The sequence below is a fragment of the Dipteris shenzhenensis genome, chromosome 26 (genome assembly GCF_047967505.1).
Source record: "Dipteris shenzhenensis isolate YYH24624 ecotype China chromosome 26, Dip_SZ_1.0, whole genome shotgun sequence".
NCBI classification, from domain to species: Eukaryota; Viridiplantae; Streptophyta; class Polypodiopsida; order Gleicheniales; family Dipteridaceae; genus Dipteris; species Dipteris shenzhenensis.
In genome coordinates this window covers 22,498,054-22,525,479 of record NC_141621.1, presented here as the reverse complement: position 1 = coordinate 22,525,479, position 27,426 = coordinate 22,498,054, and the positions used below count along the sequence as shown (strand labels likewise).

General features: G+C 41.5%; 1 protein-coding gene across 1 annotated transcript; it reads right to left on the bottom strand.

Annotated features, from left to right (window-relative positions):
- Positions 1 to 273: 273 nt before the first annotated feature.
- LOC147884830 (UV radiation resistance-associated protein) lies at positions 274 to 13,895 on the bottom strand. Its single transcript, XM_087397551.1, has 6 exons — positions 13,573 to 13,895; positions 13,259 to 13,465; positions 2,950 to 3,133; positions 2,370 to 2,545; positions 1,595 to 1,834; positions 274 to 773 (listed from the first exon to the last, which is right to left on the bottom strand). Exons 1-6 carry the CDS (start codon positions 13,786 to 13,788, stop codon positions 657 to 659), a joined length of 1,140 nt encoding a protein of 379 aa, XP_087253677.1. The 5' UTR covers positions 13,789 to 13,895; the 3' UTR covers positions 274 to 656.
- Between the last annotated feature and the right edge of the window lie 13,531 nt (positions 13,896 to 27,426).

Sequence of the window (27,426 nt, the reverse complement as noted above, 5' to 3'; positions counted from 1 at the left end):
CTCAGACCTTCCCCCGTGGCAACCTCTCTCTGTGCCCACGTAGCATCTATCAGACCCTTTTCTTTCTGCTGGTACACCTCCCCAAGTCCTCCGGGAGCTCAAAGGTGGGGAGGTGACCATGATAATCCCAACAGTAGATTGGTGCTCCTTGCGCAGAGGTCACCGACTTTAAAAACAACATTGGCCAACCACACACACATTTTCACAACTTATAATAATTAAACACAACAGCTTGGCCATCAAATATATGTGAACATCATCGTAAGGACACTGACAAAAATGTAGCCAAAAAGGGAAAAATACATTCTAGAGAGGGGAATGGCTTGCATCTTACAGATGCTAAAAATTTCACATCACTCTCCAGAAGACATACATTGGAGATGTGATGACCTTTCTTACATGATAATATACAGAGCCTCATGAACTGTGATTGAATATTTGAACACTGGATTCAACAAATCAATTTCTGATGTGATCTTTTTCTATTGGCAATCTCTCAAGGTAAATAAACTGATTCACAACGTGGATATATCCTCGAGTGGCAACCCCTCCAGCCCCACAACCATGGGGAGTCACTGCTATATTGGTAGTCTTCATTCTCTTTTGATAAGTTGAAATCCTTGCTACATCAATAGCATAGAACAGCTTAATAAATTTTAAGCAATTGTGCAAGCTCCAGAGCATACCAGCTGAAGAATCTTGTTGAGATTTGGAAGTGTATGGCGTGGCCCAACACTTTCTGCACCCAAATAGTTCAGCACTTGTTCCAGATCCTGTGAGGGAGGCAAGAATTTACATAAATACAACAAAGTAGAAAGAGATACATAGGTGAGTTACCACTCAAGACCCAATGAAACATGAATCTGATTGAGAAGCCATGGTTGCAAATAGATAATTTGACCAATGCATACAAAGACGATGGCAACATGCAGATGATAGAAAACAATACAGCATGTTTAAAAGAACCTCGTCATCCATAGTTTAATTTTACTTCAATCTTGCAGAAACCCTTGACAATGCTATTCAGATGCAAGACTTGTAAATATGAATGTGACTGAGGTCCTTCACTGCCTCAAAATTACAGTGTACAACCATTCTGAAATGGAGAGTGCGACCTTTATGGACTGACTATAGTGTAAATAAAACCAAGAACTTCGAAAAGACTTTTTGCTTTTTTTATCAAACAGATGAGAACATGCCCCAAGGGGGCAAGCACGTATAATTTTCAAGGAACAAACCAGAAGGTTGAACATAAGCTGACACCAGAAAGTTGAACATAAGCCGACAGATCTTGCAAAGATACACATGAATATGGCCACTGGATTTTGAAAAGAAGAACCCAAGTACTCAGGTAAGGCTTAAGCTCGTGGCTAGAACAAGAGGTAGTAGGACACGCTACGTTTGAAAGAAATCAACCAGGACATCGTGAAGCACATGTGATCTCACGAGCATTTTATTATGGCCACATCCACACATGGTACGACAAAGTCGAGAAGATTATGTCCATTCTAGTTTGATCATGAGCAGTCCATTCTAATTTAGTCATGAGCAGCCATAGCTTGCCTTAAAATACTTACTTTGTTAAAATACTTACTTTGTTCAGCAGGAACACAGCATATGCTGACCTTGTAGGATCTTGGCCTTCAGAGAAAAGAGGGAACTCAGTAACAGCTTTGCGATTGCCTCCAAGAGACGGCCCTACCACACTCATCCCTGCTTCACCTGTGTTGTTCTCTACTGCTGGTGCAAGGTCTTGTATATATGAACGAGAAGCTCCTAAACGTACAGGATAGCGCAAAGGCAGATCCAAGTAACAGGCCAGCATTGATAGAGCCTGTCCAGCAACATCCAAGAATTATCCGATCGTATAGGCACTGTCGTACTTTGCTAGTCCAAGATTTTAAAAGGGTGCGAAGGAAGTTTGTGTTCTTAAGGATGACAACTAAGCCTACGATATTGAACGAATGATCCTATCAGATCGGGTTGAGGAAGGTAAAATAACAAACGGAAGAAATAATAGAATATTTCCTCGGTAAAAAATGTGCATCATTGGAGACTAAGTCAAGACAGGATCACTTTTTTTGCAGCTGATGTTCGTGGATTCCAATATATCCCTCCAATACATGAATTTACAGATGGGAGTGCATGCAGCAAGGTTTTGTTTCCCCTTACACCATGTGTGGAATGGCTATAATAATTGTGACATAAGAAAAAAAATTGTACATCAAAGTCAGAAAAATGATTAAGCTACATTTTTCTGATCAGTGTTCAAAAATTGAGACTTCACGCCCATTTATACAACTAGGTTATTGCATTCATGTTACTGAAAACCCAAGGAAGCTTCTAACTGCTATGAGCAATATACTCACATGTGCAACATAGCCAAGTGCTGTTGCAGAACCCTCAGAATCCAGTTGTTCTGTATAAAGACCAGGCTTTGTATTTAAAGGAGCCAGGACATGCAATCCTCCAATTGTCATCGGTAGCATGTCCACTTTGTCCACAGACACATCATGAGTAGACTGGCATGCTTTACTGGAAGAATCTGGCATATGCAAAATTGAGAATAAAAAAGAAAATCTAAATACAACTTAAAAAACCATCCACGTTTTATTTTGAAATATGATTCTCATTCCAAACAAAGAAAACTATAAGAGTCGCCTAAAAATTTTGAACCCGGAATGGAAAAACCTTCTTTATTCGACTTCCAGCTTGTGTCTGTGTGTGTTTTTTATTTGTGGCCCACGCACATGGGGGGGCGGGAAGGGGGGGGGGGAGAGAGAGAGAGAGAGAGAGAGAGAGTTGAGATTGATTTCTGGGAAATTTTAAAGTAATGCCAGGGATGGGAAACATTGCAAGAGGCCCTAAGCAGCAGCTTTTCTGTGAGCCATTGGAAAGACATAAACAAGCTTAAATATAGCAAACCCTTCTTTCTGGATTCATCCTCACCTAAACACCTCAAGATTGCTGAATCTTTTTGCTGAGAAGACAAACAATTAGATGCAGAACAAGGAACGATAGGATACAGCGCAGTAATTTGTTTCACCATCAGCCGGCGCCTTGCACCTAACATGTCCCTAAGGTGCAGAAGTCGACCACGTCCCCCTTCCCCCGCCAACAAGCTACAAGCATCCTGTGAATAGACACTATGAAATCAAATGACCACACCTTTGGGATATTACTGTAGCTTGTTTCATTATTTGTTTCTCAATGAAAGTGGTAAAAACAGGACATGAAAAAGAAATTTCACAAACCCTTCGCTTATGGATCTTAGAGTTCCAGTCACTACACATCATGCCTTTCTAAGGAGAGGCAGTGTATGTACATCTATATATACATACATACACGTGTGCATGCATGACACACACACACACACTTTTCTTTTTGGTAAAGAAATTCGCATAAAGTATTTACATTCATAACTGTCCCAGAGAAGAACAGTTACTACTGACAACAAAATACTAACAAGTAAAAGTAGTAGAAGCTGCTGCAGTAAAGAACAGCTATACAAAGAAATAAAAAAACTCAAAAGACAGCCCTAGCTGGACCACCAAAAGATCTCCCATGCAATGTGCATCCTGCAGATAGCAAAGCAGGAAGGAACGGAAGAAGTGATAAACATCTACAGCCGAGTGTCCATAGATCCGAGAAGTACGGGCATGATCTAATAACCAGAGAGCCCAATACCGACACCAACTGAAGAACTGAATATAGTCAGGGGTGGGGGTATAACTCCCAAACAACCAAAACTGCCTGCCAAAAGCGCTACGAGGAAAACGGGTACGAAGATAAGTCCCCAATCTGGGAAGAAAGTCACGCGCAACCGGGCAGTTCTAGAGTAGATGATGGACTGACCCCCTCAATGTGAACAAGATGAACAGTAGAGAAGTAATGCGCCTGGCAGCCAAGAAAGAGCCCACTAGCAAAGCACCAACTAAACACCGCCATAAAAAAAGCCGTTGTCTAAGCCGGAGCTTGCTGTTTTAAATGCGGCCAAGACAAACCTTCCACCAAGCAAGTGGTTTGTCAAGATGCCAAATAGAAAGACCCCACTCATGAATCAATCAATGGCTGCGGTAAAAGAACTGGCTGAAAAGGGAGGAGAAGGCTAATCAAAAGGTAGTCCAAAATCTCTTCATTCAAGCTACAACTGCTTGTGAAGTCTAAACATTTTCATTTTAGTCTCTCCCCAACGAGCAAAATGGCAAAGCTGAGAGGAAAAATAGAACTCTCATGGAGATGGACAGATGTATGCTGAAAAGCAAACACATGCCTCACAAATTCTGGCTTGAGGGTTTGATGTGTGCCAATTACATTTTGAATCGGGCTCCCACTAAGGCTTTAAAAACAAAAACTCCTTATGAGGTCTGGAATGATAGAAAGCCTTCAGTGGATCACTTTCGAGTCTTTGGATGCCTTGCTTATGCTCATGTGCCAGTTGAATTTAGGCACAAGTTGTCAAATAAAGCCATTAAGTGCATATTTGTTGGGTACAGTGCAGAAAGCAAGGGGTACCGTCTCTACAATCCTACTACACGCAAGATCATAGTAAGTACAGATGTGATATTTGCTGAAAATTCAGCTCACACTCAGGCTGAATTTCAAATGCCTTCTTCTTCAGAGGATGTCTTTGAGGGGTTGCTACCCATTGCCTTGGGTTCCCCTGCTGATTTTTCTGATGCAAATCAGAATTTACAGCAACCTCCAGATGCTTTAGTTCCGCCACAGGATGTCTTGCCCCCTCCACAGGCAGTGGAATAGGTGGTGCAACAAGAAATTGCAGACATACATGCAGCAAAAACAGTCCCAAACTGGCTGTTACAGACTCTCAGGGAAAGTAAAATTGATGCTCCGTTACCTGGCAGGACTCGCAGTGCAGCAAGGCACATGGAAGGTGCTAATTCAGTGGAATCAGCATATGCAAGTACTCTTCTTGATGAGGAGGAACCTGCCACATTCGAAGAAGCAAAGAACAATGTGCATTGGATGAATGCCATGCACGATGAGTTGCAGTCCATTGCAAAAAATCAGACTTGGGATGTTGTAGCCTTGCCACCGGGTAAACATGCCATTGGCACACGATGGGTTTTCAAGGTCAAACGGAAGCCAGATGGCTCCATTGACAGATATAAGGCCAGGCTGGTTGCTAAAGGCTATGCTCAGAAAAAGGGCATAGATTATGAGGAGACATTCGCTCCTACATCCCTGATGACCACCACCCGATCAGTTATTGCAATCGCTGCACATTTTGAGTGGAATGTTCATCACTTGGGACATAAAAACAGCCTTCTTAAATGGGGACTTACTGGAGGAGGTGTATGTCAAACAACCTCCAGGCTTTGAAATTACAGCAAATGCACTTCAAGTATGCAAGCTCAACAAAGCTTTATATGGGCTGAAACAGACCCCTCGTGCATGGTATGCCAAGATCCATGCCTTTTTTACCAGCAAGGGGCTGCACAATAGTCCTATTGAGAGCACCCTCTACATCAAGATGGATGGGGGGGAAATTTTAGTCATCCTTCTTTATGTCGATGACTTACTGCTCACAAGGTCCAATGAAAACAAAATTGCAGATTTCAAAGCTGATTTGCAGACCAACTTTGACATGTCAGATTTGGGGCTGCTTCACTTTTATTTGGGGATCCAGTTCTCTCATGAGAGACGTGGCACTGTTATGTCTCAGTCCAAGTATGTTCAGAAACTCTTGGACAGATTTAACATGCATAATTGTAAGCCCATAGCCACTCCCATGGAGCCGGGGCTGAAACTCACAATGCATGATGCAGGAGAATTAGTTGATGCCACACTTTACAGTCAGGCTGTTGGATGCCTCATATATCTCTGCAACACTAGACCTAATATTCAGTTTGCAGTATCTCAAGTGAGCAGGTACATGCACAGCCCAAAAACTATGCATTGGCAGGCAGTTAAGCGCATCTTCCGTTATTTGCAGCGCACGAAGTCTTTTGGCTTGCTATTTCCCAGGGGGGGTGACTTGCAGATGCATGCCTACAGTGATTCAGATTGGGCTGGTGATTATGACACTAGGCAGTCCACTAGTGGCAATTGTTCCTTTTTGGGTAAATCTTGCATTTCCTGGTTGAGCAAGAAACAATCTACACTGGCTACCTCATCATGTGAAGCTGAGTACAGGGCAGCTTTCACAGCAACAGTTGAATGTGTCTGGCTGCGACGTCTATTTGCTGATCTTCATCTGTCTTTGGAGGGTCCTTCTCCAATTCTCACTGATAGTCAGAGTGCCATTGCAGTAGCAAAGAATCCAGTGTTTCATGCTCGCACGAAGCACATTGAGGTTCACTGTCACATTCTGTTCCTTAGCACATTTCTAAATATAGTAAATCTAGGATTTCTTACAGTGGTATCAGAGCAAATTTCGCTCCTACCTGTAGGAAATGCCCCACCTTCTAGCGCCTATCTGATACATCTCTTTCCACTAGAAGGATATCCGCGCACATTGTGCATGGAAGAGATGGAGAGAATGAGCGTAAAAATTTTTAGCGCCAACCCCACCTAAAGTCATCAATGGCCTCTCCATCTCCCCCACATCACGAGTTGATGTGAATGGACACGACAAAAATCGTGTCTTTTGATGTGCTTGGGCTGTCCCAAAACCAAGGGACGCACCTTTTCCATCATTGGACACACCTTTTAATGAAGAGTTTTGACTCCTCACCCAAGGGACACACCCCATCATGAAAAAAAGGATACACCTTTTCGTGTGGGGACACCCCTTTTTAAAACAGGGTCACACCCCTTCATGAAAAGGTACACCTATTCCAAGGGCTCACCCCTTAGAATAGGCACACCTTTTGGCACCAAGCACCCTACAAAAGGGTACCTAAAAGGGCTAAAAAGGAAAACCAGCCCTATACCCAAGACCTAACCCTAGACTACCCAAGGGTTCTCCAAACCCACGTTTTAATTTTTGGTAACCACCACCCAGCAATAGGCACACAAATCAAAACGCAAATTCCTGCAATACGTTTCGTTTTTTCTGCAGTACATGTTTGCACCATATCCCTGCAGCAAGTCGTGCCCCTCGTCAGGCCTCCATCTTGTGTCATTCTCGATGGCCTGCATCAGCCGACTCTTTTGCAAACCTGCTTACAAGACCTGGTGATCGAACAGATCCCCTTTGCAGCCTCTATCGTCATCTTGCTGCCTCGATTTCTGCAAACAGCAAAGATGCCAGAAATTTGCCATCTTCTACCGCAAATCAGCCTGGAAGCAAGCAACCAGCAGCGCCAAATGCAAGCAGGCTTCCATCCTACAATCTACTGGTCGTTTTTGGCAGCCGGCCCTCGCTAGAGCAATCGCCACCATACCTACCTGTGACCAGCAGCCTCGCTGCCCCTCTATCGTGATTCAGACCAGCCTGGATCCTGCTAGCTCATCTCGCCACCTTAGCCTGTGAACAGCGGCCTTTTGCTGCCTTCCAATTCCGACCAGCCAGGCCCAGATCTGCTCCTCGCACCCCACAGGTACTTGCGTCTGAATTCAACGCAGGAAAAGCATGTCTGGTTCCACGCAATCTGCCCTTTTCTGCACCACGCCTCTCTCGGCGCCCCTATCTGCCTCGAAAGTCTCGCCAGGCACTTTTTCTTGTTCACATATCCACGTGGACTTGCAAGGACAGCAACATGGACCTCCGGACAGTGATCTACAGGCCTTTTCTACACAACTAATTGGCAGATCTAATCTATGCCAGGTGGATTCTTTCCATTCTATTTCTAAGGATTCTCTTTCATATTGTTATTTGACGCTCATTATCAAATTACAGCAAATGAAAGCCTCCTCCTTAAAGCATGGAAACCCCTAGTAATTCCCCAGTCCCTTCAAGGACACCTCAGGCATCATCTACCACACAATATCATGTTCAGATTGCACAACCAGCCCATTTCGGAGCTTTTGCATCGTGGGTCTTCTGTGTCACGTGCCCTTCCAATGACTTGGACCACATCCTATACCTTCTGCGTGAGGCACCTCAATTACATTACTTCCTCAGCACAGTCCACGTGGTGTTCCACGAGACACGTAGATACCCAGAATCCGATATTCCTCAGGAGTTTGCTGTCCATCTTTGGAGAGACTTTTACCCCTCAGCTTCAGCATCTCCAAGGTACTCTCCACCTCCTTCAGCTCCCAGATATCCTCCTATACAGGTTGTACCTTCCCCAAGACAGTATTTACACTCTAAAGGCACTCCTCCTGGATATCCTCCACTTCCGACAACAGCTCCTTTTCCCTTCTCAGATCCGTGGACTCTGCAACCTACCCCTGTACTCTCACGAGCAGTAACACCCTTTTCGGCATCACCAGTGTTACCTCAGACAAGACCTCCTTTACCAGATTTCCACAATTGGTTCCATCATGCTTCACCTGCCCCCTCCAACATGAGCAACCTCAGGGAGCAGCCCGAATCTTCTTCCAAGAATGGTACAAACTAGAGCGCACATTCGTGCTTTTCTTACAGGAATCTCAGATATGTCGCAACGCTCGCGTGCAGCCTATCCAGAGATAAGCAACTCAAGTCCAAAAAAGACCCCTGAAGTCAACTTACAAGGCGAAGCACTACTTCAACTTCAAATTTCCCAGCTTCAGGACAGCATCTCCGACTTGGTCCAGAAAGTCCAACAACTCCAAGATTCTCGCAGTACCACACATACAGAGGATGACGTGACGCAACCACACGACTATGTGGACTCATTTCCACTAGAGTTAGAAAACACTGAACTTCATGCCCTCTACCGTTTACTCCAAGCTTCCAAAATTTAAGACTTGACATTAAACTTCCGGAAGCCTACACTAGTCAACGAAATCGCCGAACAGTTGACCAATGGCTCGCAAAACTGCGCATGTACTTTGATACTGTTGACCTCACTGAAGGCAAAAAGATTGCCTTGGCAACCTCCCTCCTCAAGGATACAGCTTTCCTATGGTGGCAACGACGCTTAAAGGACGGCAAAAGTGTGTTAACTTGGAAACGTTTTGAACACGTGCTCTGTAAGCAGTTCATACCTGCCAATGCGGACTTCCAAGCACGTTCAAAACTCAGACAGTTGGAGCAAACAGGCTCCTTGTCTTTCTACATCTCGCAGTTCACCACATTGGTGCTGGAGATTCATGGTTTAACTGATGATGATTGCCTTCATGCTTTCATCTCAAGCCTAAACCCCTCGTTACGCATTGATGTCCTCAAAGCAAACATCACCACCACAGCTGGCGCTATTGCTTACGCAGAGCGCATTACAAATTTCCAAAACACAGGGAAGCAGAGTACTAATAGAACGCAGAACTCTACTATGGCCAAAGGTGCTCGCCCTCAAGATAACCCCAAGTTTAGAAAAAACTGAGGAAATCAAGGTCAACGACACTCTCAAGATCAATGCCCCGGCCACATTCATGACACTAATAAACGACATCTTCAGGCCTTTCCTCGATAAGTTCGTCATCGTTTACCTCGATGACATCCTCGTTTTCAGCAGATCCCTACATGAGCACAAACAACATCTTCGCCAAGTTTTTGAAGTTCTCCGCGTAAATTCTCTCTACATCAACATTAGAAGAGTGAGTTCTTCAAGACCCAACTCGAATATTTGGGACATGTTATTTCAGCTCAAGGCATCTCTGTGGATCCCAAGAAGATCGAGGTAATCCAAAACTAGCCTACTCCTAAGAATGTTCATGATGTGCGCTCTTTTCTCGGATTGGCAAACTTCTACCATACAAAGGTCTATCAGTTTTCCAAAATCGCAGCTCCTATGTCCGAATTATTAAAAAGCACAGCAATTTTTCAATGGCTTTCCGAAACAGAGTATAGTTTCCAACAACTCAAGCAAGCACTCACTACCACACCAGTTATGGCTATTGCTGACCCAAACCTTCCATTTGAGGTCATGACCGACGCTTCCGGCATCGCTACAAGAGCAGTCTTGATGCAAGAAGGCAGAGTTATTGCTTTTGACAGCCATAAACATTTCGATATCCAAACCCGATACCCGGTTTATGATAAGGAGTTTCTTGCCGTTGTACATGCTTATCGCTCTTGGAAACATTATCTCATGGGAGCCGACTCAGTGGTCAAGACAGACCATCACTCTCTAAAGTATATCTTACTCACCCAGTCATGAACGCTCGACAAGCATGCTAGGTTGAGTTTCTGGCCAACTTTCACTTGACCATTGAGTACATTCCAGGACTACGCAATGTAGTTGCAGATGCTCTCAGCAGGTTAACTCTAGCACCAGCTATGGTAATCTCTACATTATCTGTGGATGTTCCGAATTCATTCAAAGGAAAGTATTTCAATAATAAAGACTTCGGCACAGCAGTACAAGTTCTTTCAAAAGATCAACCTTCGACTTCCGAACTGAAGATTTTCTCATCCTATTCTTATATGGACGACATTCTGTTTTATCAAGATCGCGTCTGTGTACCACATGACAAGGATATTACGTCTTTTGTTAAAAGAGCATCATGTAGTTCCTTATGCTGCCCATCCAGGCATCAATAAGACTTATAGGTTACTCAGTGCAACATACTACTGGCCTCAGATGAAAAGCGACGTCATCAAAATGGTTACATCTTGCTTATCTTGTCAACAAATGAAAGCAAGCCGACGACTTCCAGCATGACTTCTTCAACCTCTTCCAGTTCCACCAGAAAGGTGGGAAAGTATTTCCATGGATTTCATTACAACACTACCACGATCCACCAGAGGTAACACTCAAATTATGGTAATTGTTGATCGCTTGTCCAAAATGGCACACTTTGTTGCTTGCAAAAGAAGTGCACAAGCTCCGGACATCGCCAAACTCTTCATACAACACATCTTCCGACACCATAGATTGCCCAAGAATATCGTATCCGACAGAGATCCTAAGTTTACCAGTCACTTTTGGATCGAATCTTTGGGTACAACTCAACTGTTCAGTTCCGCCTACCACCCAGAATCAGATGGCCAAACTGAAAGAGTCAATCAAGTTCTGGAAGAAATGCTTTGACATTATATTCAGTCACGCCTAGCAACTTGGGAAGAGTATCTACCACTCCTTGACTTTGCTTATAATAACTCTTTCCATAGTGCCATCAACATGACTCCATTCCAAGCAGCTTATGGACACACTCCGATTGTACCAACGAATTTTGTACTTCAACATCGAGTGGCCCTAGCTGATCAACTGGTTCAAGAAATGCAAGACATTCTACTCCAAGTCAAGGATCATATGCGAAAAGCGCAAGAGCGGTATCAACGGTCTGCCAACAAACATAGACGTCACCTAGAATTTAACACTGGTGGCATGGTGCTATTATTTGTAGCCCCACATCGCTATAAGACGGTTAAGTCTGTGTTTCCTAAGTTGCGACCAAGATACTATGGACCTTTCCAAATCGTCAAGAAAAATTCACCTTTAAGTTACAGATTGAAATTACCACCATCATGGGGTAAAATCCATCCGACATTTCATATTTCTTGTCTAAAGACGTACATTCCAGGCGATGAAGCAGTTCCTCCTGCAAGTGATTATGTCCTAGAAATCGAAGACGATTATGTTCTCCTTATTTCTGAGCGACTCGACATCGACTTATCACCGAATTCCTTGTTCTTTGGCGAGATCTGGACGACTCCGACACTACTTGGCAATCTGATGAAGACTTACAGCAGTACCCTAACATTTTAGGGCAGTATTTTCAGAATTTACCGTGATATTTTCTACATCAATTCATTATCTCCACCAGGGTCTTATTTTGAGTGGGAGGGGATGTCACGATCTATGACGTATTACGTATTCCTTTCTCTATATCTTAGACTTATGGATCGTTTGATGAATGGACACTTGTGGAAGGGTATGCCCTTTCGACGGGACACTTCCTATGAGGCACAACCCTTCACAAGAGACATTCTGTGAAAGAGACACTCCTATTGTAATGTACCTTCACAAGAGACATTATGTGGAAGAGACACTCCTATTGTAATGTACCCTCTCATCAAGGGTCACACCCTTCACAAGGGGTACACACCTCTTCATGCACATACACTTTGGAGTACACACCTTTTCATGTGTGACTCTTCACTCTCTATATAAGAGAGGCCCAACTGTACGGATGACACACTACAGACACTCAAGCAATACAAATATTCCTTGTTCTCTGCTATTTCAGTCTCCTTTCTGTTCCTTAGCACATTTCTAAATATAGTAAATCTAGGATTTCTTACAATCAGCCCCCAGCAATGGGTGTAGACCTAGTGTAAACATATCTCTCTCTCTCTCTCTCTCTCTCTCTCTCACACACACACACACACATCCATTTATACGAAAGTCTTTGTATTGAGTTTCTGTCAGCACTCCAAAGGTGAAGGGAAGACTCAGCCATGACAAAGGCTGGTACAATAGGAGAAACAACTTAATAAGGATGTTAAAGAAAAACAAACAATGCTGGAGCCTACGACTAGAAGTTAGAGATAGAGAAGCCCTAGTGTCAAGGGAATTAGGCTCTTTATAAGTTGGAAAACCTCCACGTTGCCATAACGTTAGTGTAAAATATAGGGAGACTAAACAAGCAATCATCTTACAGTTAAATGCATCGGTAAGTCTTTTCCAACTTCTAACGTGGATGTGTTTGAGCAGGGCTGCTCAAGTCATTGAACGTGTACCTTCAGTACACACAGCTCTTTACATGTGCACACATGCCAATTTATCCACATAGAAGACCATGACATACAATTTCTTTCACAGTGTTGTTCTCGAGATCATTGCTGTACTGTATGTGCAAGTTAAGGTAGCATTAATTTCCTGGCATGGGAAATGAACCCAAGAAAGAGCTCTGACACCATTGAAGTTTTTGAAGAAGTAAGAGGTGCCTCTAAATTGTCCTGAAAGCCAACCACCTCCAATCAAGGCTCAACCACACATAGAAGTTCGATTGTATACTCTTACGACAGCATGAGATTAAACTTTAAAACCTAGACGTATGCAAGTTTTATTGAACAGGCCTTTCTTTTCTACACTTGTGCTCCTCCTATACAAGAAGAGACGTTTAACGTCGTAGGGTATGGGACACTGAAGAGAACAATCTCATGCATGTCGCTGTCCACGAGCAAAACCCACTGTGACTGCAATGTGATATGCACTTATATGGGAAAATCATCAGTGCCCTAAATTGACATCACCTTAAACATTACCAGACAGTCAACAGGAGTGCTCCGATTACGACGTGAAGACGATAAGATCACCTGTAAGCGACTTTGTGCAGCTCCCAAAGCTCTGGCAGCGACCAACAAGGAGCGCACAGAAGGAAGAAGTTTGTCTTTAGTAATGGCTACATCCTCAGATTTCTCTTGCAAAGATACTTTGGCATTTTCCAGACTAAAGTCCCTGAACTTGAGTTTTCTTTTAATAGCTTCCAATTCGTCGATCCGACGCAATGACTCCTTACGGATCTGTTGGAGTAATATTGAGATCAGGCATTGGAAAGCATCAGCGTCATCGCCTCGATCAGATACAAGAACAACAAGTCCAGATTACGCAGGGGCAGCATAGAAATCACCTGTAAGGCCTCCTCAAGCTTCTGAGCCAGGGCCTCGCGTTTAGCGCGAAGCTGGGTGTTGAAGGATACAACACCGCATAAGTTAGCCAAAGAGTTTTGGAAATCCTCCCATGGGATGATTTTCAGATCGTGGAGGTCTTCGTGGGCAGAGGAATCTGGTGCATCGGTACTGCGCTGGTGCCCTAGATCACCCATGGAAGGGTGTGGAGAGCCCATGGAAAGCTCGAGGGAGGCAGTCTGGCGAGAGGCGTCATAGTTTATGGCGTTATGGGAAGAAGGAGACCATGAAGAAGGCACAAGATGAGAGGTTTTGCACCAACAATGCTTATATTATATACCCACCCAATTTGATGATATAGGTTCTTCTTTATACTCACACCTCCCCTATTTTCACCCCACGTGGGAGTGAAAATGAGAGGTTTTGCCACCCAATTTGATGATATAGTTTCTTCTTTATACTCACACCTGCCCTATTTTCACCCCACGTGGGAGTGGTCACGCACGTCGCTCTGACTCAGAGTGTGTTGTTTTATGGTTGTGCATAAGACTTGGTGAAAAATAAGGTTTAATGCGACTTCGACCATGCAAACAATAGAATTCACGAGAGTCCTAGTATTAATTCATAAATGCCAGGTATAACTTTCATCACTTCAGTGTCAAGCCCCATCCTAAGGGGGGACAGGTTTGAATCTATGCAAGCTATTGATTGGTGGACTTTTCTTGGACAACTTGGGTCACATATTGAGGTTGCCCGACTTTCCAAACCCAGACCCAATGAAGGTGGTAGCAAAAGATGCTAAACAGGCTGGTAGAAGCTAACAAACGATCCAATGCACTGTCAAAACGCTAGACGGGTTGGCAAAAGCTGCAAGGTGGTCCCGTTGTGGCTTGAAAACCAATAACATAAAGAGAAAGGGAGAGAGCTCGGAATGCTGGGGTGGAGAGCCCAAATATCCGCCCAAAATTGCTACATTTTGGAACTACAGCCAAGATACATCCTTTCCATTCAAGAACATAGAGAATAGTGTATAGCCTCAGCATAGAACTTACCCAAAAGGTATATGCAATATGAATCCAGTCAAATAGTAGTTAGATAATAGTCAGACTACTACATATCAAGACACCATTACCAAGAAGATCCCCAAAGGAGGTATAGCTAACCATCATGATTCTTGCTAACTGCCACACATATATGGCTGTTGACATTCATGATTACTAGGAATTATGCCTCACCTATGGTGTCTAAATACCCATCAATAGTCACCTTGCACTTTTATTGTGCTTTGGAGTATTCCTACAAGGGTTTGCTCAAATGGCACATGGAAGTTGCCCCGAAGTTACCTGTTGTGCACGTGCTCATTCATTCAGTATTCTTGTTTGCTGTTTGTTGTTTGCTACATGCTTTGGAGTATTCCTACGGGGACATGTGATTGTAACTTTAATGGTACATGCAATTTTCATATGGGGTGTTGATTTGAGGGAGTGCATGTGATATATTCTAGCGGGTGTTGATACACGGATGCGTGTATGATCATTGGTGATGTACAAGTTGAATGTATATTCTTGTGAGGAGTCACTCAATACATTGGGAAACATTATGGCCATCATGAACTTCTCCTGTGCTTTGGGGTATTCCTATATGGGTTTGCTTTGGGGTATTCCTATATGGGTTTGCTCAAATGTCACATGGAATTTGCATGTTTGTTCATTGGGTGTTCTTGTTTGCTACTGCTAATACATGGACTTGGGTATTCTAGAAGGGAGTCATGTAAAATGTTCAATGTATGTTCTTTGTGCTTTGGAGTATTCCTATAAGGGTTTGCTCAAATAGCACATGGACTTCACATCTAGAGGCTTGTTTTGAATGCATGAATGATCATTGGTGATGTGCAAATTGAATTCGAACCCCCCATCGGGGGCATTACATCACTGGCTTTGCACTCAAACCCCCACTAGGGGCATTGCCCCTAGACCCCTAGGATCCAGGGTACTGCCCCTGAACCCTCGAGGAGTATGTTGTTCCTTCTACCATCTCCTAACCATCAAACAATCACCATGAGACCTCATCTAGTGTCAAAATTAGGATCTTTCCAATGTCCAGTGCTCACACTATCATTTCTCCTCATAATGGGGGCCTTACAAAAGGGCACTATGGAACATCGGTGGTTACATATAAGAGGTAGGCATTGCACATATACCAACAATTGTCTCATCAGGATACCCTTCATCATTGTTTTTGTCCCCAGCCCACGTTTAATAGTATGCTTCCTTCCTTGTTTTTTTCTTTTTGCAGCATGATCTTGTATATTATTGTGAGAGTCACTTAATACATTGTGAAATATTATGGCAATCATGTACTTTTCTTGTGCTTTGGGGTATTCCTATAAGGGTTTGCTCAAATCGCACATGGAATTTGCATGTTGTGCACGTGATCGTCTGTTGGGGTGTTCTTGTTTGCTGATACATGGGTCTCTTTACTGTGGGGTTTCAAGATTACCTATTGTAGCTTCTCCAATGTTAAAAGACAGATTTGTGGATTGTATGTTTTGTGTGCTTTGGGGCATTCCTACAAAGACTTGCTTAAATGGCCTAAGGAATATATTTTGTTAAATTTCTCTATTTTTTGTGATGTTTGATGTATGCTCCTTGTATGTTTGAGCATCCCTACAAAGGTTTTCTCAAATGGCACATAGACTTCACATTTAGAGGTTTGTTTTGAATGCATGAAAGGCTGTTGAATGTATGTTCTTGTGAGAGGTCATTTAATACATTATAAGACATCATGGCCACCATGTGCTTTTCTTGTGCTTTGGGGTATTCCTGCAAGGGTTTGCTCAAATGGCACATAGAATTTTCATGTTGTGCATCTGTTCCTTTGTTGGATATTATTGTGATATACAGACTTGTTTGCTACATGGTTTTTAGATTTCTTGCTATAACTTCCCCAATGTTGAGAGAGAGATTTGTGGATTGTATGTTCCATGTGCTTTGGAGTATTCTTACAAGCTCTTGCTCAATGGCCTATGGTATACATTTCATTAATGTTCTTTTTTCTCTAGGTAAACAATGTTTCTTTAATAAGCATGCTGTCAGTGTGCATTGTCTTTGAAGTTGAGTATTGTTGGAAAGAATTGCTCAAGTGGGATATAGTAGTCCATAGTATTTGCATACAGGCTTACTTGTAGACTATATACATAGATTTAATTATCTGATAATTTGATGTAGATTCTCCATTTATAGAGTTTGTATATGCATGCTATGCACTCCATGTATATTCCATGTGATTAGCAATGAGGTATAGGTGGAAATAGCAATGTGATCCACGTATATTCCATGTACTTGGCAATGAACTATAAGTGGAAATAGAAACTGGTGTGGGTTAGAGTTTGTGTGATTTAATTGCAAGTTACCCATTGAATTTATATAACAAGGGGTTGCTTGAAATTCATAAGCGTCCTTTGAGTTCTACTTGGAAAAGTCTAGTTAAATGTTCCGAGAGTTGTTTGTTCTCCCAACAAGCAAACATGGTTCAAGTGGAAGATCCAAATCCATTCAGTAGGCCGTGCTAGAGCACTACAGTTGTTTTTTTGCTCTACCTTATCAAAGATTTGCCCCATCTTCAATACCTACCTAGTAAAGAGATATTATCTTTTCATGGCGACGAGGTCGCTTGGGGTGAAGCCATGGTGCCATACTTAAATGCTATTGCTATTATTTGATCCATGGATAGCCTAAAGTGGGTTGATGTACATTACTTATACATGGGTTGGCAAGATCCTTTCTTGGTGCATTGCCAAAATTTATTTGTTGGGTACGTGCCTAAAGAGAAGCTTAGATTTTTTTGACGGTGTGAAATGTGTGCTGAACCTAGGCTTCCAAAATTAAAATTGCTACTTGGTGTTGCTAGAGTTCGACTCTAAGGAAGCGTTTGTATAACGGGAAGAAACCTATTTTTTCTATGCTTTTTTAATAAGAAGGAACCTCTTTTTGCTATTCTTTTTTTTAAATCATAAGATGTACTATCGTAGAGTGTCTTTTGAATGCAAAAAATCAATCATTCTGCATTATATACTTTATTGCTCTAACTTGTAACATTTACATTACTAGCAATTAGGCATGGTCTATTCAATTGGCATTGAATCTTACATTCATAACATTGTTGCAAACGTAGAAAGATGGATGGACATGAGGGCTTGCCAAGAAATTTGAATGTTGCTATAAGCGAACTAGATGAAGGAAATGCTAACGAATGGCCTAAAGCTAGAGACCCATTGACTTTGGATGATTTAAAAGGAGGAATCTCTGACCTATCTAAGCTTTTGCCTAAAGCTGAGGAAATGGAGCCTGGGGCCAACGGGTCATAATGTGCTCCTGTGTGTCGCCATTGGACCTTCTTGTCTACTATGAAGGCCTCAATGGGAGTTTTTTCGGATTAACGTATATTATCATTGAGAAGTTGGTTGAAGGCTTCCCTCATTTAAAATATGATCAAGCCAAGGATACTTATGTGGTGCATTTGAATGGGACACTACTGTAGGCAAGCAACAATTGAATGTAATGGCTATTGTGTGCCATCTTGGAGTTGTTACAACAATAGATGAACTAGTGACAACTATGTAGGATCGGGAGCACCAAATTTTGTTAGGGTGCAAAATCAGCTTGTGCATATGTGCCTAAGAAAAAAATTAGGTTTCTTTACGGTAATAGGTATGTCCCAGTGCTAGGGTTCTTGCAATGAAATATTGTGTCCTATTCTAACTGAGTGATTTTTTGGGAAGAGCCTTTTTTGCTTTTACAACAAGAGTTGAAACAAAAAGGTTTTGTTTCGATCTATGTGCAAATCAATAGCTATTTTATTTATTCTAAGTGAACTACGTATTCCTTGTTATTGATTATAGTTTGTCCAAGTATACGATGCATGTCTTATAACCTATGTATGGCTATGGAAACTAAAAACGATAGAAAGGAATTGAAAGTTTTATTTGCTTTAGTTACCCTGTACATGAGTGAATTAGTAGTTGAGGGCCGTAGGTCCAATGAGAATTCATTAGATATGTTTGCTAGAATAAAAAATTTGGTCAATTGAATGGTTAAAATACATTGTAATAGTTGCAAGGAACATTAAATGACATGCCGTTTGAATTTATTTGGTATATTCTAAGTTATTAATTAAAGTTCACCTAAATGTTCCATTTGTACCTTGCCATGTATGTGTAGGTATGGAAACTACAAGAGACCCAAAATAATTGAAAAAACTATTCGCCCTTGTACAACAAGAGGTAATTGTACTTATTTCACAGATGGGCAAGCCAGCAATTGAAGAGGTTGGGCTCAGTGAGGATTTGTTAAATGTATTTAAGGCAGTGATTGTATAAAGAATGAGTAAACAGGAAGATGTTCTAATGATTCATTTGTAGATGAATGACATAAGCATCGAAACTTGGCCAATGGAGTTGCTGAAATGCATCACAACAATTATAGGAAGCATCAAACAACATGCATCTTGCATTGGTGGCACCATCCTATCAAATAAAAGAAGGCTCTTTGGAATGCTATGTGGGTAATGTTAAGAATGGTGTAAATTGCACTATCTAGATAGGGCATTAGGGGCAAGCCCTAACACTAACCCTAAGGGGTTCACATGTATATATCATGTTTACATTCAATACAACATAGTGTACAAGTAGCTATATCATGTGCACTCCTCTCTCTCTCTCTCTCTCTCTCTCTCTCTCTCTCTCTCTCTCTCTCTGTCTCTCTCTCTCTCTCTCTCTCCCCCCCCCACTTAACCATGGTATTAGTGCAAGGGTTTGGTCAACAGGATGCCACATGGTAGTCTTATCTGAAGGCCACGTGGCACCCTATCCCCAACTGCCATGTCACTACCATGTAGGCTGACTCGCCACATGACTAGCCACATCACCACTCTTGTGCCAGGTTATCATGACCTTTGCCATGCCATCAGTAGCCAAATCACTACCACATCAGTAACACTACCATGTCAGCAATGCCACATCATCAGTGGTTCCCACAGCTACCACCTCATTGCCCTTGTGGTAGTGCCTTGTAACTTACCTAGTCAGCATGCCGAACTTATATTTGCTGGATGATGATGCTATGATCTTTGTATCCTCGGAGTCCAAGATGTCTTTTGCTAGGGATTTGTCCCAAACTTTTGCCCATGGAATCTTTGCATAGAGAACTAAGCAGTTGGATTTTAGAACCTCCTTCAAAACCTCAATTGTGAAATCTATAATTGGATGAGGGGGGAAGCAACCCACAAAGACAACTACCATCACTTTCGTCAGATCATTTGTTGTTCTTTCATCGATCAACGATTGGTATAGATCTAGATCAGAGTAGACTAGATCACCATAGAGGGGATGCTTTGAATCTCCCCAAGTTGCCAATCTAAGCCATGCCCAAAAATTCCCGACTAGTACCTACTCAAAGTCAGTCCATATGCTCACATACAGTTTCACATCATTACATTACTTGAAACCTGATGTTCCATCAGTTTAGTGAGCAGACTTCAGAGTGTTCAGAGGCATTGCCGATTGTTCAGTTGGGCAGATAGCACATGATTTGGTTTCACACACACATGCCATCATTGTAAAGCCTATTCGGCTATTTGAATGGCATTGTGCACATCATTTCAGCCTTGTAAAGCCTCTTGGCTATTCCCAGCATCATTTGCCACAAGCCTTGTAATACAGATCAGATTTTATTTATTGCAGTTCTATCTTCACCGACAGTTTAGATTTCACTTGGCACAGTCAGTGTTTTGCAATTGATTCATACAGAGATTTTTACAACACTTTGAATACATTTCCTGCACCACGTCTACAACTAGCAACCTTAATTTGGAGGCTTCTGCTAAACTAGACAACTCCAATTACAGCACATGGAAATACCAAATGGAGACCATTCTTGTACTTTAGGACAAATGGGAGTATGTCAATGGATCTACACCTAGACCATTGGACAATCTAGCCACCAATAGCTCTACTCCACCTGTTGTCACAGCATCAGCAGTGGGATCTACAGCTACACAAACAGTTTTTGCACCCGTTGCAGATCCTACCATTGCCCGAGCTTAGGCAGAATGGGATAAGAAAGACAAGTATGCATATCATCTGATCAAGCTGAATGTGCAAGATGTCATGCTAGGACAGCTCAACACAGTCAAGACATTGAAAGAAGCATAGGATATGTTCGCAGCTCTTTACGAGTCCAAGAACATATCCAAGATTCTCACACTGAGAAACCAAATCAACCAGAGTTTCCACAACAGTAGCAAAACTGGTCATGCTTATGTACTTAGGATAAAAGACTACAACAATCAACTTGCAATAGCAAGTGAGACTATGAACCTAATCATCCTAAATGGACTAGGAGAGGGATACGAGAATCTAGTCCAAAGTATTGCCATCCAACGGCAAATTCCAACACTGGAAGAACTCCAGTCAGTCCTACTTGGTGAAGAACTCAGGACGTGAGCAATGCATGGGTTGGGTTAAGGGTTCACGAGCATAGAGCACTAAGCACCCTTAAGTTAACCAAAAGGGTAGTGAGAAAATTAACTCATCAATAGTCTAGGTGGGTATTGTTGGAAAAATAAGTGTTAAGGGAAGACTTTAGAGTAGGTAGGTCAGACTAATTTTATGTCTTTGATGAGGGCTCCATTCATCAGCTCCTTTATATCCTCATTATGTTTATTAAATCATGTGCCTATGCTTTGTAATCTCTCTCTACCCACTGCTCTTGGACTAAGTTGCATTAATTCATCCTTTGAATTTTTCTTTGATTCGAAAAAATGGGTCAAATATGCATTTTTCCCAATTTAAAATGTCTTAGCCAAATTATCCTTTTTTATTCATAAGTACAAACACTTTTATTCATACAAATGCCTAACTATTTGTACAAATAAACTGTTTTATTCATAGAAATAAAATACCTTCATTTTCAACCTGTATTTAGATGAATACTCCTATCCATCTACTTATTGCTTCCTTCCCCCCACCTACCTACGAGTGCTCCCACAGGAGTATACCCATAGGTAAATTCATCTCCCTTGTTTGAGAATGGCACTCATCTCTCTTGGAAGAGTTGTGTGTTGTAGTCTTTGTTTTAATATTGATTTTTGTATTTGGGACTAGTACTCATGTCTCTTGCAAGAGTTGTGTGCTATACTATCCGCTTTGATATTAATGTTTGTTTTTTATCTAAGGTTGGCACTCATCTCTCTCTTAGAGTTGTGTGTTGTAGTCTCAATTTTGGTATTCATGTTTGTTAGACACGTAGACTGGCACTCATCTCTCTAATCAATCTTGAGAGTTTTGTGATGTAGTCTAAGTTAAGAGATGTTTCCATAGATGCTTAGGCTAGCACTTGTCTCTCTAATCAATCTTGAGAGTTGTGTGATATAGTGTAAGTTTAGAGATGTTTTCATAGATTCTGAGTTTGGCACACATCCCTCTAATCAATCTTGAGAGTTGTGAGATATAGTCTAAGTTTAGAGATGTTTTCATAGATTCTTAGTTTGGCACATATCTCTCTAATCAATCTTGAGAATTGTGAGATGCAGTCTAAGTTTAGAGATGTTTTCATAGATGCTTAGTCTAGCCCTCATGTCTCTCTTGAGACTTGTGTGCTATAGTCTAAGTTTAGAGATGTTTTCATCTGCTGGCACTCATCTCTCTCTTGAGAGTTGTGTGTTGCAATTTAAAGCCTAGTCTTAGATGTATATAAATGGTGAGTCAACATTGCACATTCACAAGGTCTCTTAATTAGATTTGGTGTGATTTTATTTTATTTTTATATGAGTCAAAATGTAGTTTGGACAATTGTAAAATTGCTTTCTATGTTATTTGTCATCGTTCGCACTGAATCAGTTTCAAATTCTATGTTGTAGGTTGCATGATGGCTCACTCGGGAGAGAAGAGAAAGCTTGAGCATCCTGATCTCAATAAATCTCAAAAGAAGGTGCTAAAAGATGATAACATGCAAGTTTTGATGAATGTCAATCAAGACACTATTAAGACCTCTTTCAATAATGGTGGTGAAAGCGGCGTGGAAAATCTTGCAAGGACCATGGTTGAGGGTGGAGTGAGGGCCTTCTGTGAAAGATTTCCAAATGTTTTTTCAGCACAATTTGGAGATCAATTCATGCACCACTTTGCCTTGGAGAGTCAGGGATGTCTTGGTCAAATAGATGGAGAAATTACTACTTGCAACACAAAGTGGGAGGGTCTCTCCATAGAAGATAGAGTTGCGTACATAAAGAATGCATGGCGAGGCTTCAAAGGCAAGTGAGCTGCCTCATCCTCCATTCCACCAAAGCACCCACATCCCCAAGTAGCATTGCATCCCCCACGTCCACAACCATAGCCACTGCATCCCCTATAGAACACCCACAAGCGACACTACAACCATGCCACTCACAAGCACCATTACATCCACCACAACCCACCTTTTCACGTCACTGTCTCTCTAAAGTTCTTCATGCTCCACAATCTGTAGTTCTACCTTCCTTTGTTACACATGGTCCCCCACATCCTCTATCACCATATCCATATGTTTTGCAATTTGTTGCACATCTCCCATCATATTCACATCCTGATTTTGCACATTTTGCACATTTTGCACATCCTACTGCACATTTGGATAGATTTCCCTCTCCTTTCAGTCACCAACATTTGCAGCCTTAGCCACCCTGCCTTCACTAGTAGCAACACCACCAAAACACCATGATGAACCCATTGAAACAAGAATGCCAAAGCGACCGACACTAGTGCTTCTCCAAAGATGAGGCTTTTAATTCACATTTGCATCATCTATGAGCACTAGCACATCTAGGAATGTAGCATGTGCAACATTTTGCATCAACTCATTTGATACAGAACTAATTTTGGGGACTTAGACGCAACGCAGAAGATGATGTTGATACTTTTGATATTGTAGAATCAACTAATTTAGATAGACAGGGTGTAGGACCTAGCACTCATGGTACTTCAGATGTGGGCCCTATCACATTTGTCCCTTGAGATATTGTATACACTAACCTATTATATGAGACACTCTATTGTGAGCATGTTTTTTTGGAATGCAATTTTGTAAAGATGATCTTGAAATATATTGACTCTTTTTCAAGTTCTTTATGTGATGTTTATTTTTCAAGTTCCTTATGTGATGCATAATTCAATTAAGTTCAATTTCGTAATCTTGCAGAATGGGGATTACAAAAAAACATTAAAGCAATAGACACAGTGCATAGATGCACATAACTCTTCAACACAAATTTGTTCCAAGGCGACATGTTAAGAAATGAATACTTACATCAATTCATTTTATTAATGAAGTCCATAATAGAAGGCAAAACCTACATCAATGCATATCAGTGAAAATCTCATAATGCATATCCATGAAAATATTTCCATCAAGATTTTTTCATGAAGGAGCATCTATTATTTGAATATTCTAATTCTTTGTGCTCTTTTTGCCTCTTTGACTTGTCTTTGCTTTGTCTTTTCTCTTGCTTGAGTCCTTCTTTTATTCTTCTTACTTTGTAAACCCTTACATTTCCCAAGGTGTGTGTCCTCCTTGTCTAATCATCATTTGCATGGTCTCAATAGAATCCTCTAAAATCTCCCAACTAGACTTATCTTGATCTGAGATATCCATGTCAATGCCATGTTGGGTGCTAGAGACAAGATGTGCCCAAGGGAGTGTGCCAACACCAGTAGGGGGTCCCATAATATCATGGTATTGGAGGTATAACTGCTCCAAATATGCTATTAAAGCTTGTTCAATGGGGGTGACATTAGAAACAAATATATACTTATGAAAATGCATGACAACATCATAACATTTGAAAATACATCAATGGACACACAATACACAAATGCAGATAACTCCAACACACAATTTTTTTCCAAGGTGAGATGTTAAGAAAAAAGGAGGTGATATGGGCATTGGGTATTATAGGAATATATCAAAGCATACATGCACCAGAATTAAATGAACATAATTCTCCACAAAAGCATACAAGTCAAGATGGCGAGACAAGGTGGTTACAAGCATATGCGATCTTCCACCACTTAACATATTCCCCTATCCATCCCCTAACAATTATGTACAACACTCAATATTGTAATTAACATTGATACGATATCATCGATCTCTTCAAATTTCCTATTGTCACTAAGTGGCTCAATATCATCCTCTTCTTTGCTAAATGCACCCTCAACAACAACTTTTGTAGTCAATCATTGTTCAATAATTCTCATTGCATTGGATTCCCTTGCTACCCTTGCCACTGCAACATTAAACCCTTTCAAATAGTCATAGATTTCCAAAGCAATAAACCAAATCCATAACTCTTGATGGCTTTGACTGATAGCTTCTCTTTGAATGAATAAAATCATATACACACCAATTTCGCTCACATGAACTTGATGATGTAGCAAACAATAGAGAGCACATGTGTTGCAATATGCGGAAGCGTGAAAAAAAGGGCCAAAATGATATAAGGAAATGCTAGAGACTAAAGCAACTAATGCTAGAAATAAATGCTAGAGACTAAGGCAACTAATGCTAAGTACCAAAAGAGAATATCAAATACTAAGCACCAAAAGATAAGAGTAAGGTATGATGACTTAGCAGGAATAGGGATGACTCCTTTGGCTTCTTTGGTGAGGAATAGGGAGGACTCCTTTGTCTTCTTTAGTGGGGAAAGGACTTCAGGATGGAGTGAGGGAAGACAAGGAGAATGAGGGAGTGGGGCCTTTTAGCTTGGAGGGGGTGATATTTTGAAAACTGTGCTTATGGAATTTTTAATGCCACGTGGCATCCATACCTCGATCGAGGTGATTGATCCCTTATTTGAAAGGGCCAATATTAACCTATTGAAGGGGTATCATTGTGGTGAGCCATACCTCATTTGAGGTATTACATGCTTTGTTTTTTTTAAATAAAAAGAAAAATAATAATAAGCATGCATGCATGGCCATGTAAATACCTCAATTGAGGTATTTACATGGCCATGCATAAATTGCATGAGCATGCATTACCCCATTGCATGAATGCACCTAGCCTGCCAACTCGCACCACCTAGCTCGTTTGAGGTATTCTGGAGCTTGCCACCTTGGCTGCCACTTGGATGCCATGTCATATCCACATACCTCGATCGAGGTGGTATCCCTTGCCAAGCCATGGTGTCAGTACCTTGATCGAGGCATTTGAGTCCTTGAAGCTCCAATGGATGACATTTGGTAGAATTGGATTGCTTGAATTACCTTGATTGAGGTGTGCTGCCTGCTGCCCACCCTTTTTATTTTTTGGGACATGGGTGTCACACTCTACCCAAAGTGGTCAAAAGGTGGACACCCTTACCTTGCAACCACCCAATGTATCTAGACATTGCACGGTGCATTTTGTTTATACTGCATGGTGTGAGGTGATATTTTGCAGTGTGAGGTGATACCTCGCAGTGTATTCTCGCTCAATCGATACATGTTGACTGGTTGAAAAAAATGTGTTTTGAATGTTCCCAGACATTTTTAAAGCAAAAAGCTCATTCCTTTCTTTAAAAAAACATACTAAAAAATTCCAAGCATGTGAAGCATGCACTCAAAGGAAAATAGGATATAAAAATTTATTCAAAAACATCAAAATTTGGTTATTCATTTACATGAAAACAAGAAATCATTCAAAAGTACACTATGTGAGCTTCTCCTCAACCAAAGGACACACCTAATTGAGAACATTAGATATGGTTTAAGGGGCCTCCAATGTTGTGCTAAAATTATGTATACCCATTTGAGAGAATGCTCCATAACTTTTTCTTGATTTGTTGAAAACCAAAACCAATTGAAAAAATGGAAGTCAAACTAGTGGGGCTATTGTATGGTCATCTTAAAACATTGATAGTTGGTGATATTGATATCTAGATTTACCCTAGAATTAAAGACTTTGAAATTTGCAATTTATGCATGTGCAAAGATCTTTTGACAAATCAAACATTATTTATAAATTTTTATTGGTTCTTTTTCCATACAATTCCTTGATATATGGTTCATGAGCATGTCAAAGGTCATTGCATTTCATAATGTAAAACATCAAATCCGATAGTGTGCCCTTTGACCTATTTGTGTTTTGAAGCAATTTGGGCCACATTGCACTTGATTGAGGGCAACTGGTATATCCCATTTTGCTAACGTGTATCACCATACAGGGGAAATCATGACGGCTAAAATTTTTGCCACCCCCATGCAATTTTGAATTTTTACACCTCTCATTCTATAAATATTTGAATATTAAAGTGTATCCTCCTCTTCCCACCTTGCATCCTGCAAAATGTAGAATCACCTCAATGTGCATGTAGTGGGTCTTAGCAGTGACTCACGTGTCGTGGGGTTGTTGAAGATATGCCAACGGAGTCTCCACTCCTAGCTACCCCTTGTGGGAGCAATGCATAGCACGAGTCATCTGCAAGTGTCACGCAAGCCAGATTGTTGCAATGTGGTTTCATGCAAGCAAGAGGGAAGAGGAAGAGGAGGAGGAAAAGGGAGAAGGAAGGGATAAGAGAGGAAGAGGAGAAGGGGGAGAGGGGAGTGAAGAGGGATAGAGTGACAACCACAAGGGCACTAGGAAGGAAACAAGAGAACACCCAAAACACTCTTTTGGAAGAGAAGAGGGAACTTGTATTCAACTTGGTGCAAACAACAATGAAGACCAAAGTCAACCATTTGGCCTTTTATACAAGTCAACTTTTAAAGGGAGGGCTAACCCTAATCTCTTTATACCACTCTCCCTTCTCATTCTTTTACCATCCTTTTGGGCCCATCTAGCTCC

What these genes read in the sequence shown, in the direction of transcription:
- LOC147884830 (XM_087397551.1), bottom strand. Translation starts at nt 13,788, where the DNA reads ATGGGCTCTCCACACCCTTCCATGGGTGATCTAGGGCACCAGCGCAGT. An exon ending in CTGCACAAAGTCGCTTACAG is followed by an intron (nt 3,134 to 13,258) that starts GTGATCTTATCG and finishes GTCTATTCACAG; the next exon opens with GATGCTTGTAGCTTGTTGGC. An exon ending in AGCAATCTTGAGGTGTTTAG is followed by an intron (nt 2,546 to 2,949) that starts GTGAGGATGAAT and finishes TGCATATGCCAG; the next exon opens with ATTCTTCCAGTAAAGCATGC.